Source organism: Lithobates pipiens, unplaced genomic scaffold (assembly GCF_037356315.1).
Source record: "Lithobates pipiens isolate NorthernLeopardFrog02 unplaced genomic scaffold, aLitPip1_a1.2 Scaffold_13, whole genome shotgun sequence".
Lineage (NCBI taxonomy): Eukaryota > Metazoa > Chordata > Amphibia > Anura > Ranidae > Lithobates > Lithobates pipiens.
Window position 1 is genome coordinate 52,647,137 of NW_027507718.1, and position 14,426 is coordinate 52,661,562.

General features: G+C 38.4%; 1 protein-coding gene across 10 annotated transcripts in view; it reads right to left on the reverse strand.

Moving 5' to 3' along the window:
- The window catches only part of NFIB (nuclear factor I B), a 611,459-nt gene that overhangs the window by 35,736 nt on the left and 561,297 nt on the right, over window positions 1–14,426 (reverse strand). For all 10 annotated transcript variants that reach the window (XM_077475108.1, XM_077475113.1, XM_077475111.1 and 7 more), the window contains one exon: window positions 13,537–13,619. In XM_077475108.1, coding sequence (XP_077331234.1) covers window positions 13,537–13,619 — 83 coding nt within the window. The remainder of the gene's footprint in view (window positions 1–13,536; window positions 13,620–14,426) is intronic.

A 14,426-nucleotide genomic window follows, 5' to 3' on the forward strand; every position in this document is an offset into this window, starting at 1 on the left:
GCCACATCACCTGCCACGTCACTTGCCACAAGATGTGGATTGTCCACTTGTCACATCACCTGCCACATCACTTGCCACATAACCTGCCACAAGTTGTGGATTGTCCACTTGCCACGTCACTTGCCACAAGATGTGGATTGTCCACTTTCCACGTCACCTGCCATGCCATCTGCCACAAGTTGTGGATTGTCCACTTACCACGTCACCAGCCACATCACCTGCCACAAGTTGTGGATTGTCCACTTGCCACACCACTTTCCACGTCACCTGCCACGTCACCTGACACAAGATGTGGATTGTCCACTTGCCACGTCACCAGCCACATCACCTGCCACAAGTTGTGGATCGTCCACTTGCCACGTCCCTTGCCACGTCCCCTGCCACGTCACCTGCCACTAGTGGATTGTCCACTTGCCACGTCACTTGCCACGTCACCTGCCACAAGTTATGGATTGTCCACTTGCCACGTCACATGCCAGTCACCTGCCACAAGTTGTTGATTTTCCACTTGCCACGTCACCTGCCAAGTCACTTGCCGCGTCACCTGCCAGGTCACTTGCCACGTCACCTGCCACAAGTTGTCTATTGTCCACTTTCCACGTCACTTGCCACTTCACCTGCCACGTCACTTGCCACAAGTTGTGGATTGTCCACTTGCCACATCACTTGCCACCTGCCATGTCACTTGCCACAAGTTGTGGATTGTCCACTTGCCACGTCACTTGCCACAAGTTGTGGATTGTCCACTTGCAATTGCAATTGTTTAAAATATTTTTCTAATGGTTTTTCATCATTTGCAATCATTTTTGAGATTTTTAATGTAAAAAAAAGGTCACCTTTAAAAACGCATATAAACGCAAACGCGGCTAAACGCGGTTGCCGCGTTCAGCCGCGTTTAGCCGCGTTTAGCCCCGTTTTGCGTCTGAAACGCAGAAATTTTTGTCTCTGAACGCATTTTTTTGCTTCTGGAAAAACGTGATTAAACGCAACTGCATATAAACGCAAAAAAACGAGACTGTGTGCATGGACACATAGGATAACATTGAATGAGTTCAGGTGCAGTTGAAAAAACTGTCCAACTGCATCTGAACGCGCGTTTAACTGCGTCTCGTGTGCATGAGGCCTAATTCTCTTGATCAAGGTGGTCAAGTTCTTCAAAATATTTGTTTGGTAAATAAACTACTGAATACATCACTGTGGTGAAAACATCAAAGTCAGCTCAGAAATTATTCCAAAACAACTATTTTCTAAGCAATTAAGTCTGTTACTTATTACTACATTGAAGCTTGCAACTTTATAGTGCATGTCACAAATTATGAGGAGAAACAGACAAGATAAAGATATTTTCCTGCAGCACTGTTTATTTTATGTTTTCCATTTAAAGCTGCAATGTGGCTTTAGAATGCTATCTATAGTTTAACAGTATGCAGCCATAGGGCATAGGGTTAAGCTCCATTTATGTTTTATCACAACAGCATCCATTTTCTGGCTGGGAGTCAAATCTGCTCTGAAGTTACACTCTCACACATGAATAACAAATATACTGCAACCATGTTCAATTTTCAAAGCTATAAACTGTCCTAAACAGTATTACATAGAGGCAAATCATCTTAACCTGTCCCAGCTTAATCTTAGTTTATTCAGCCCTCACGTCCTGTATGTACAGTACTTGTTATCTCCAACATAACAGAATAAAAAGGAAAGCCCATTGTTTTAACAAGTAGGTTCACAGACTCTGCTTACCATTAAGACAAAACATTTTAGATTCTAAACAGGTGACACTGATAGATTTAAACAGCAATTATAAAGTATGTTTTTTTGCATGCATGCAAGCCTGTATTCTGGTGTTGTTTCAGTTGTGTGATCTAATCTCCTCAAATAAATTGTTTGCATAATGCCATGTAATAGTCAGACTTCCTTTAAATGTGTTTCCTTTCCATCTTACATATGTGTAATGTGACCTCTTATCCATTTTCATACTGACATGGCAGTCACGTGTCGTCATTTGACGTCAAACTGTCATTTACAAAAAGAGACACAATAAGAGCTTCTCCAGTGTTGATGGCTTGTTTCCTAAGTGGGGAAGTTCTGTAAAACAGCCTGTTTGGGCTTCACTCTATGGCCATCAGCTACCCTTTAACAGATTGTAAAAAATGTTCAAGCAATCAATATTTTTTGCACTCATCAGGACAAGGAATAAAGAAGGTTTTCTTTGTGCTTGCTACAAATGAGCAATGAAAGGATGCACCTGGGAAACAAAACTTTCCACATATTTGTTACATTTGAAATATTGATGTTTCTGGTGAGCATCATTGTTAAATATTTTTGATAGTCACTATTTATTTCTAAAATACAACTTATGTTACAATATTTCTATCATCAGAGCTGTCCTAGGTATTTTACCTTTGGATCAATGAAAAATAGCATCCCTAATTATATTAGTAAGTATTTTCGTAAAGAACAACCATCTAGGACATTTTCAATGTTCTTGGTGAAAAAGAAAAATTCTGTGTAAGCCATCCAGCGTAGGTTTTACACATTTTCTCTTCAACTTCGAATGCTTTTTCTATGAATACGGATACAGAACTTTGTGTTGAAATAATAACAGTCTGTCTCCTCCATTTGGTTTAGTTTTACTATATCTATACAGGTATATAGTATGCAGTAAAATTGTTACATTTTCTGCAAGCAGGCTGGACAAAATCCATTACTGGTGGCAACTGCTTGTATTGCTGATATCCCAGACAAGGCACATAGTATTAGGATTGAGCTGACTTTGAAGAATATCAGAGAATGACAATGGCTATTCTCTAGTGAGACAAAACAGACATACCCAAAGATATAGCAATGACTTTGCCAAACATCAGTAAAATTTCTTTAATTTCTTTAAAATGTAATTAAAGGCAAAATTAAAGGCAAATCTTTTTTTTTTTTTTTTTTTTTACATTTTGTATAGCATAAAGTAGGGTTGGAATCACCGTCAGTTTTTTTCTTTTGCCATCTATGTCCCCCAAAAATGTGTGATTTTGATGTGTGATAAAGAGAAACAGTAGAAATACAGAGTCTTTGTAACTGGGTTACAGACACCAATAAAAATTGACATATGTACTAATTCCTCTCTGCTATAGCCATCCTACTGCATATGATGTAATGCAACAAAATACCAATTGGTTTAATGAGATAAACACTGTACAATCTTAAGGAATAATACAAGCCTTATTTTACAAGCATCTTCTTGATTAATGGCAACTTTTTTTTAGAAAAACACTTTGTAGTATTTTAGTGCTAATCTTAAAGCAGTAAATACTGTTTCAGGAACTGAGCTCATTATACCTAAAAATGTAATATACATAATATTAGGACAACAATCTACTTAGGTTTCCTTTCAACTGAGGACAATTGAAGATTTACTGTGTTATATAGACTTTTGATAAATTCTCTGAAATTAAGGTAAATCTAGTTGTCTATAATAAAGTGATTATGATGCAATTAGTAGTAACATGGATAAAAAAAAAGCAGCACAAGCACTCAGGCTAATCAGGAGGATGAAAAAAAATAAAGCAGTGTTGTTTTTGTGGATCAGAAATACACTAACTTTAAGATTATGTGTAATTACAGATAATATATTTAAGCTATTTAGTTCTGACCAGCTACTGTTAAATGTCCTGCATTTAACCAGGCAGAGAGGTCTTAATGTGGTAATAATTAAAGAACACATTGTGTAGTAAATATATACACACACTACTTTCCAGTAGTGCCATGACAACGGTATCAGTTGGGCTGGTACATGAAGTGAAGGGCTGAAATTTGTGTATTTTTTTATTCAAAATACAAAGTTTTATTTAAAAAAAGGAACAGAGTGGAAGACTGGTGAGGATATGGATATAATTCTGATTCTCCATCAGCTATGAAGTAGTCTGAACCAGGTTATTTCAACATTTGATTTGTTCACCTTTATGGACACTGTTGTTGAACTACTAAATATCATTGAAACAATATATGTAACAAATACTACTTTTATGTAAATTAAAACATCAAATATAATGAATCAAACAAAAAAAAAAAAATAGGAACACTGTTTTAAATACAATTCTGGCATTTAGTAGCACATTGTATTATGTATTAATTTATTTTTCATCTAGCAATTCCTTTATGTGCCTTATATGTTCTTTCTTTTTTTTTTTTATAATCGTAAATTTTTTCATATACTCCATCCCCCAACTCCTATGACATTTTTAATGTACCAATGATGGTATTTCTTTGAGAGAGGTCAATATGTATTAAAAGGGGTTGTGGGCTGCCTAAAAGGCTTTACCGTTGCTAAAATCATCCTCTGCTTAATTTAGAATTTCTCTAAGCTAATATAAAATGATTGATTGTGTGCATTCCGTGTACCTCTTGGTTCTCGCTTTCATTCATCATGGGATGTTTTAAATGAAATGCATTTAGAACCTGCCACCATCAGAGAAGAATCTTTTAAATCTTCGCCAAGCAGAGCAAGGACACAGTAAATCAATCTCACTTTAGTCCTGCCACACAGGGCAAGCTTAACAGTGACAAACTAATTAAAACAGGTTGTGTTTGCCATCTACCGGTATGCATTTTTACAATAATGACAATATAATTTCCGTTATTAATTTTTTTTAAATTTCATAAGGTTTTAAGGTGAAATAAGACTATTATAACACTTGAAATGCATTACATTTAGCACCGAATGATATGATAATAAAGCACATATCATAGTGTACATTTGACACTATTATGCTCTAGCACCACACTAAATAATTTAACATCTAAAGATATTACAAAGATTCAGGATTTTGACTCAGAATTCCACTACATCTGTTCATTTTATATTCAAGTGTGGAACTTAAAGTGATCATAAATTCCAGTTTAACATTTTTAAAGAAAGGGTGCTTCCTAACAGCAGTCACTACAAGAAACTTCCTATAGACTTTATTATCCAGAATTCTGTGCTTCTCTTTGATTTAGTTTCAATTTGTTATGGAAGCCTGACTTGCCTGACTATATTTCTAAGTTCCTAATGCTTTTTTCACTGCACAATGAAAGTGTACATACTGGGACAGTTGGCAGGGCATACCTATTCAGTCAGGAAAAGTCAGGCCCCCATAACAAAGTTAAACCAAATCAAAGAGAGGCACAGACAACATTTTATTGATAATTTATTTATCAAAAGTATGCTGAAAAATGTTGCTCTGGGCTATTCAACCAACTTTCAGTCGCCACTGTTGCCATTCAAGTCTGAAAATAAAACAAACATTCCTTTCTGTTGCTATGTGCAACAAAAACTGTTGCTGTTAGCACACTTTTCATACATCAGCCCCCTGTAGAGATTGGACTCACCCCACTCTAATGCCACTCAACTCTTATGTCATTTTGATAAATCTAGTGTTCAGTTCTCAGTTCCCACAGCCACTGTTTGCTGCCTCATAACTTTTGTTTATCATAGCCAACTAAAAGCACAGGACTATATGAAATCAGTGAATGCAAATTATTTTTCTACAAGTCAGAGAAAACTTTGGGCCATTTTAAAATGACAAAAAATATGACAAAGAAAATAGGAATTTTGACTTACCAGTACTGCACACTGTATTCATAGACTATTGGTTATATGCTTCTACATTAAAATTAATGGCCACTAACAGCATTTTTGATAGGGCTGCTCCTAGAGCGTACCCATATAACCCCACCCATTCTGTGAGGCTCCAGTTTTTTTTTTTAGCAAGCAATACAGAGCGATCAAGACACAGAAAGAAGGGACCTGTGTTCCTGTAATATATTTCATGATAAGAAATTAACAATAAAACTTGCTATAATGTTATAGTACAGGACACACAACTCATATTCATAGATCATGGGATGTATGCAGGCAGAATAACTGAGGGATGGGCAAAAACAGAACTGCCAACAGGCCCACAGGAAATGCAAGAGTTTAAAAACAGAATACTCAGTTAACAGCTTGAAGCACCTTGTGGCTGAAGCAAATATCAGCTGAGTATTGAAGTTCCACCCAGTAGAACCTGGAGTTGAACAGAGGACCAGATACTTGTTGCTGAGAAGTCTGCAAGAGACAGCTCAGGTGGAATAAGCTCTGATGAGAAGGAGCCTTTGCCTCAAATACAGTGGCCCTGAAAATGAGCTGTCCAATTCCCCTAGCAATGATGGAGTAGGAAGCAGGGAGTCCTCTATAAGAACTTCCAGGGAGAAAAGGTAAACAGCTTTGCAAAAAAAGGTCATGGCCATCAAGTAGACTCTGAAGTTCTGTCCACATGCAAACAATATAGGGTAATTTCCTTGTAATGTTTTAGGGCAGGAAGGATGGTAGGGCTGGCAGTGTTCTGATTGAGGTGAAAAGAGGAGAACACCATAGGTAAAAAGAAAGTTCCCTTTAAAACCACCTTGCCCTTTTGCAAAACAAAAAAAGGCTTTTTAAAAGAGAGCCCAGCTCTCCCCTAACAAATGCATTGGCAACCAAAAAGGCAACCTAAATGTGAGGTCTTCCAAAGGAATATCTCTAATTGGTACAAGGGGGACTCTGACTAGCAAAGAACATCAGGTTGAGATCCCAAGGTGAAAACGAGGTCAAAATAGGGGAACAATATGAGCAATTTCCTGACAAATGTCTTGATAAGGGAATGCAAGGCAAAGAGTTTCTGAAGGAGGATTTGTAAGGCAGAAACATTTCTACTGAGGGTGCTAATGGGCAGATGATTTCCCCCGTGATGATTTATATAAGGCACTGTATGATTGTTCTCTGACCGGGCAACCTCACGGAGTCCAATGTTGTAGAGACAGCCTGATAGCTCTCAGTTCCAGAATGTTGATGGATAGTTTTGACTAAGGTGGGGTCCATGTCCTTTAAACAGTGATGGCGTTGTAAACTCCACCCCAGTATGCACGACTCACATTTGCCATTACCATGATCCAAGTCTTATGAAGAAAATACATTTCTTTGAGAGAGGCTGGGCCCACACCGTGGAATATCTGGATGAGGTGGCCTCCCGGGTCCAGAATTACCGTAAATTATCCTGTGGGTCTCATGGGTCATAGGAGACCAATAAGCTTCATATTTCTATGGATAATGGGGTTCACAACTTTTTGTTTCTTTCTTTTCTATAGCTTCCAGCGTTTGTTTCATCTGTGTATTAGTTACTATGTTTATACTGCATGATATGGAACAACTGAACATAACCCATTCATGAGCAATGTTCAACAGTTTCTATAAGGGCTACCTTGTATTGTACGTTTACTTTGAAAAGTATTAAAAAATATTGGAAATGAAAAGACATTCCTGTTTCCAGGGCAGGATTTGGAGAACTTTGCTTGAGTGGACAGAAGCAGTGAGCGATCGAGAAATTGGATCTGCTTGTTCAACATCTTTAGGATGTTGGATCAAATAAATCTGGAGTGAAATTGGGTAAAATACCACCATGATGCCCAGAACCATAATCCTGAATCAAATTGAGGGATGTAATTTTTACCTGAGGGTTTGATCTTGGGGAGGCACTTTTCTTCTGAGGGAGAAAGATTCTGGCTTGTGCTGTATCCAAGATTAGACCCAGGTAGTTGAGACAGTGTGAGGGCTCAAGTGTAGACTTTGGAAAGTTGCTTAACTAGCTAAAGGTTAAAGGAACTGGATAATTTTTTGGATGTTTGTAGACAAGGTCCTGGCCGAGGAGGCCTTTGGCAAGATGTAATGCAAGTAACCTGTGACATTAATGCTCTGAGTTCATAGAAGAACCAAAAGTGGGGCAAGCACTTTTGTGAACACTCAGCATGCAGAGCCCAAATGGCAGCAAAACACAAGAAGAATTGGTGTAATGGCAAAATAGGAATATGGAGATAGGCATCTTGAATGTCTTATGATACAACATAACGAAATAAAAAGCTTGTGCGAATAAATGTGACAACACAGATTCTTCAAAAAATACATGCACAGAACTAAGATAATTCAACAAGGTATCTTGTCAAGATAAGAAAGTAGAGATTAATGTTTGTAACAGGAAACGCTTCACTTAGTGAAACAATGTGATAAGTTATTGCTGCAACAATCCCATTATTAGGTATACCATTACCATACAGACTAGAAGTGTCCAGTCTTAAATAATGAGCACCTAAAGTGACAGCGATATTTGTGCTGCAAGAGTTACACTGAGTTTCAATGGTATTATTGATCCAGGGAAAAATTAGGCTTCTCAAAGGTTACAACTCAGATTGTCTGTACAACTGAAATGCTAAGATTTTTTTTTTGTAATCTCTGTAACTCTGATTAAGCTAAAACTATTTCTGTGATAAACTAAGCTAGATATTATTAAAACCTAGATAGATATAATGATATAACCAGCAGTCAGCCAGTTCAGCAGATCACATATAGGAGGTGAAAAATGTAATTAACACTTTGAGGGCAAGTACAACTTGTGCAAAAACAACTGCTTTGTATACAAATTGCCATTTATGGCCTCTATAGACTCTTCTGGATTTGGTGGGAGTGATGGTAGCATGCCATGTGATGTTGCATTCACATTTCCCAGTAATTTTTCCAAAGCTACTTTTAGGTAGTTAGCACGCCCCCATATATGAATCCTAAACAGGACCAACAGAAAGCTCAATTGGCTAAGCTATTACATTCCTTATTTGCCATAAAGACCATTATTTTCAACAATGATGGCTGATACTAATACAAACATTTGACTTTTGGCATTGAGTCTATTGTCTGTTAAGTTTACGGATATTTTATAAGTGTGATTTTACAAAAAGTAGCAGTGAGGTTAAAGTGCTGTTGCCACCAAAAAAACAAAAAAATTGTTTAAAATTCTTAAAAAAAAAAAAAAAAAATTGTTTTACTCACCTCTAAATACCTGTTGCTAGGGGGTCCCTGAAGCCACAGCTGGGTGCCCACAGTACGAATGACGGCGCCGCGGGGGGCTTCGTTCCCCGGCATCGCTGGACCCTGGGACAGGTAAGTGTCCGATTATTAAAAGTCAGCAGCTGCAGCTGCAGTATTTGTAGCTGCTGACTTTTAATTTTTTTTTTTTTTAGGGGCACCCCACTTTAAGCTTAAAATCAAAACCTGTTTTTCTACTCAAGCTTATTTCCCTTTTAACATAACATCACAATGTACATGGATGAAAGAATATAATGATTGACACGGTGTACACTTGCTTTAGTATTTGATTGTCTTGCAATAAGTGCAAACTAGCAATAACATGTGCCCATTCTTTAGGGTAAAACGCAGAAGTCCCAGTGGTATGTATAATGTGCTGCAGTGTACAGAATTGGCCAGTGTTGAGTTTGTCCCATACAGCACAGTGCTTGGAAAGAATACATTCAGCCAATGCCGCTAGGCACCCTTATACACTCAGAGGATACAGAGGATATATCTTATACTTACTGTACCTCAGAGTGCCTATCGGGGATAAGCATGCTGTCACATATTGCGTGGCAGCCCAAACTGTACAGCCTGGTAAATAACCATTTTCATCAGAGCTTCACTCTGACATTAAGCTCAGCCTACTTTCTACACATCACTTCTCTGACATTCCGAATGCTGGCCATGTTTACACTAAACTCTGTCATGTAAGAGGAAGTGGCTGCTTTTCACCTCCTGACTTTTATGTTTAACATAACTATGGGTTGGGATGATAGCCTCAAGTACTGTGCTTATATTGTGATACAGGGTACATTCAGTGTATTCCACAGCAGGTTGAGAAGCCCAAAAGCTGCTAAACACATGACCCAGCAGCTGCTACCGATAATTGACAGTTCCAAAATGTGAAGCATGACATCCCTACAACTACAATGCAGTTTTAAAGCTGCCTGTAATTGAAAGCGGCTTTTGTAATGACTTTATAGTGGTTAGGGATGACTACTGCATAAAATACCTAATTTAACGTATTCAATAATGTATTATTTGGTTAAAATATAAGCAATGATAGTATAATGGTCGTTAATATTTGTAATAATAAGTTACTGCAACTACTCAAGCACCCCTGGCAGTGTCACAGACTATTACTGTCCCATTTGTGAAATACCATGTGCTGCATGTAAATGCTAAAAAAGCTTCAACAAAATTAGACTGCATGTGGCCAGTATACAGCTAGTTTTATTAGGGGCTTGAGCAGCAGAGCAGAAGCCAATAGAAGTAAAACTGACTTGCCCTAATAAGTGCACAAAGGTAACAATAGTACTGAATGCAGGATTCTTTTGTCTCTGTGAAGCCCCTGGGATCCTGAGTCCGGGCTGCCCAGAGGGCCACTACTTTAAGTCATGATTATTTATGCCCCTTGTCATTAAAAAGAGAAATGCCAGAGCCTCTGTTGGTAGTATAGATTCAACATTTAACGTTGAGGACTGTAGAATTTACATCCTTGCTGTACACGAGGGGTAGGCAACCTCAGCCCTCTAGCTGTTTGGAAACTACAAGCTCCATGGTACATTGCAAGACCCTGACTATCACAGGCACGACTCCTAGAGGCAGAGGCATGATGGGATTTGTAGTTTCACCACAGCTGGAGAGCCGAGGTTGCCTACCCCTGCTATATACAATCAGAAGAATGGATTTGAAGACAGGGAAAGGTGCTGTTCCTTTGGCCTTTTTTTAGACCTGGTCAGGTTCACGTTAACCACTTCAGCCCCGGAAGATTTGGCTGATGAATGACCGGGCCATTTTCTGCGATTCGGCACTGTGTCGCTTTAACTGACAATTGCGCAGTCGTATGACGCTGCACCTAAACAAAATTGACGTCCTTTTTTTCCCACAAACAGAGCTTTCTTTTTTTTTTCTTTTCTTTTGGCGGTATTTGATCGCCTCTGCGGTTTTTACTTTTTACACTATAAATAAAAAAGAGCGAAAATTTTGAAAAAGAAAACACATTTTGTACTTTTTGCTATAATAACTATCCCCATTTAAAAATAAAAAAAATAAAAAAAAAGCAAATTTTTTTCTTTTTTTCTCAGTCTATGCCGATATGTATTCTTCTAAATATTTTTGGTTAAAAAAAAAAAAGCAATAAGCGTATAGTGATTGGTTTACGCAAAAGTTATAGAGTTTAAAAAATAGGGGATAGGTTTATAGAATTTTTATTATTATTTTTTTACTAGTAATGGCGGCGATCTAATTTTTATTGGGACTGTGACATTATGGCGGGCACATCGGACACTTTGGGAAAAAAATTTGGGACCACTATACAGCGATCAGTGCTAAAAAAATGAACTGATTACTGTTAAAATGTCACTGGCAGGGAAGGGGTTAACACTAGGGGCGAACAAGGGGTGTGTGTGTTTCTAACTGTAGGGGAAGGGGAATGACCTAGAGGAAACAACAGAACGTGGTTCCTAGCTATTAGGAACTCATAATCTGTCACCCCACACAGAACAGAACAGGGATTTGTGTGTTGTGTTACACACACATGTCCCTGTTCTGCCTCTCATGCTCTCGATCGCTCGTGGCCAGCGGTCATCGCGACCATCAGCCACAAGCATTGGCATTCCCACAGTGCAGCGGGTGCGCGCCTGCTATCCCCAACCCACGAGCCATCATAGCTATATGTTGGCTTGTGGGACCGTGCCGACCTGCCGCAGTATAATGATGATGGCTGGTCGGCAAGCGGTTAAGCTGGCCATAGACAGATTTAAATGTATCTCGTTAAGCAGGGACCAGCTGAATTTCAATCAGTGTGTGGCCGTCACCATTCAACAGAAGTCGTTCATTAGATTGACTTCTGAAGAAACAGACAAGCGGGAAAATATTTGTTGATCAGTGGCAGCAGTCAAGCAGCTGCAGTCTATGATCAGTGTATTCTGACAGCGGAGAATCCTGCAATCAAATCAATGTCCCAACAGGCAGGATTCCTCTATTCATTTCGTTTGTGTGGATGGAAGAACCTGTTCATTTTTTTCATTCAACCTGAATGAAAAAAAAGTACCTTTTATGGCCATCTTTAAAGTGTTTGTAAAACTCAGACATTAAAAAAATATCGCTCTATAGTGTGTCTCAAACCACAGAAGTAAGTGTCATTTCTCTCTCCTGCCTCATTCCTCTGCTAACAACCAAGGGCAACATTTCTAGCCAAGTTTTCCTGACACCAAGAAGTTAAAAGGTAACAGAGCAGGATCTCCAGCACACAGCCTGTGATTGACAGGCTCAGCTCTATTCCTGTGTGTTGTGTGAAGGGGGTTTTTTCCCTTCCCTTCAATCAACTTTTAACTCTCCTCATTGAGGTGTGCAGAGTGTAACTTCAGCTCCAAGTCCCCTGCTTTCTGAAAGACCAGCCAAGCTGTACAAATTCTGCACTTTGAATGGATGTAGAGAAGTGAAGACTACAGATAATCAGATAAAAATTACGTAGGAGGATGTTTTTCATCTAAAATTGTATCACCTGAGGCTAATAACTTCACTGGGTATATGTGAGGGTTTACAAACATCTTAAGCTAGAAGTCACATTAATTTGGTCAAAAACTGATTTTACAACACTGTTTAAAAAATGCTTAAATAGGTAAATGACCTAAAATCAGCTGTTCAAGTATCCACATGAAAATTTATTTCCAAGGCTGAAAGCAAACACATAGCATTGCCAAAGTTGTGTTATGGATTGAATGTAAGAAAATGTTACTGATGCCCATAGGTAGGTAACCGAGTACAATGATTGGCTAAGTTTAAATGATTGTTGGATATAGCGACTAATTAGATTTAAGCTTCCACTGATCACTATTGTCTGTAAATTGAATCTAGTTGTACGTAACCAAGTTTTATAAATGTGATCTATTCATCTCAAAATATGAAGTAAGAAATTACATTTACGTCTATGTAGCTGTTTAATTTTAGAAATAGAAGCTACTCCTTGCTCTACTGAAACACATAATTCAGTGGAAGTGCATGCTCACTTTTGACCTTCCTCAACTGTATGTGTGATACCATCCTGCAACTATATTGCCACAACTAGCAAAATAAATTATGAAAAGGAATGATAACTTACAATAGCAAAGAAAACAGAGAGCACAAAGTTCCCTTTAAAATACAATAGGTTGTATAACTTATGTAGAGTTCAACTCCTACCACACAAGTACAAAAATACATTTCCTAAGAAACACCGCTGTTTCAGTCAGTTGAAAATAACCTCATATGGTATTTAGGTTTTGTAAGGTCTGCCCACATGTGTAATAATATACTGTATATACCTAATCATTAGCTACTACTTCTTGTAATGCATTTTGGGCACATTATTATTAAATTTGTGTGATTTTGCAAAAAGAAAAGTATTAAATAAAAATGATAGTGTTTTCTGTGTGACTTTTGCTTACAATAAATCAATAATATAAGCTGGTTAGTTTTCCTAAGGGAAACTTTTTTCAGGATGCCACATTTCAATTAAATGTGTTGAGATTTGGCGTGCCTAGTCATGATCAGAGAACAGTGGGATCTAATTTTAATTCAAGCTATGAGTGGCAGCATGCAGGCTTCTATGACACTATCCCAGGCATCTAAGAATCATTACACCTGATATGAAAACAGCCCACCTGTTGCTGGTGTAAGAAGGCTGGATCTCTAGGGCTTAGTCCCACATATCGGTTGGCTTGTGATGTGCCAGAGGCTGTGTAGGCTGTAAAGAAAGAAAAAAAGACATGAAAATATAACTAGACCCAAATTGAAATAAATTGCAAAAGAAACCTTGTTATTATTATTGTACACATTGATGACTTTGTGTTCTTAAGACTAAAAGTTCAAGGGTCGGTCCACTGACACTTTAATGTAGAATGTACATTAGCATATTGCTTTTTTTCTCTTTGAAATTCCAGTGGATGTTGCCACCCTGTCTCAAATCTGTCAATTCTGCCAAAGAGTCTTGATCTTTCTGCTGGATTCACTGTAAAATAAAAGGAGAGATTTTCCTCTTCAACCTCCGCAAACCTGCTTGCTGTTACTGAAACCTGATTCCAGAAATCTGACTCTGCCTTCCTAGCTGCATCCACTGGACACACTCACCCAGACCCAGAATGAAAAAGAGGTGGCATTAAACTTCTCCTTTTCCCACAATGCACCTTCCAGGTTCTTCCTACACCTCCCAATTTATGCCTCTGCTCTTTTGACGTGCACTGTGTTTGTCTTTATTCTCCAGTTTGTATGAGGATTGCAGACATTTATCAGCCTCCTGGACCACTGCCGTATTTTATTGATGAATTTTAACACATTGGACATCAACTGCCACTCACTCCAATGGCAACACACTCCATCTTGTATTCTCCCACCTCTGCAACCTCTCTAAGCCCCTGTACACACGGTCTGAGATTTCGACAACCAAATCCGTCGGATTTTGTCCGTCGGATCTTGTCCGAAACTGTTGCATACACACGGTCGGACAAGTTGTCGAAAAATCTTTCAGAACGTGATGACGTAATTTCGTTACGAT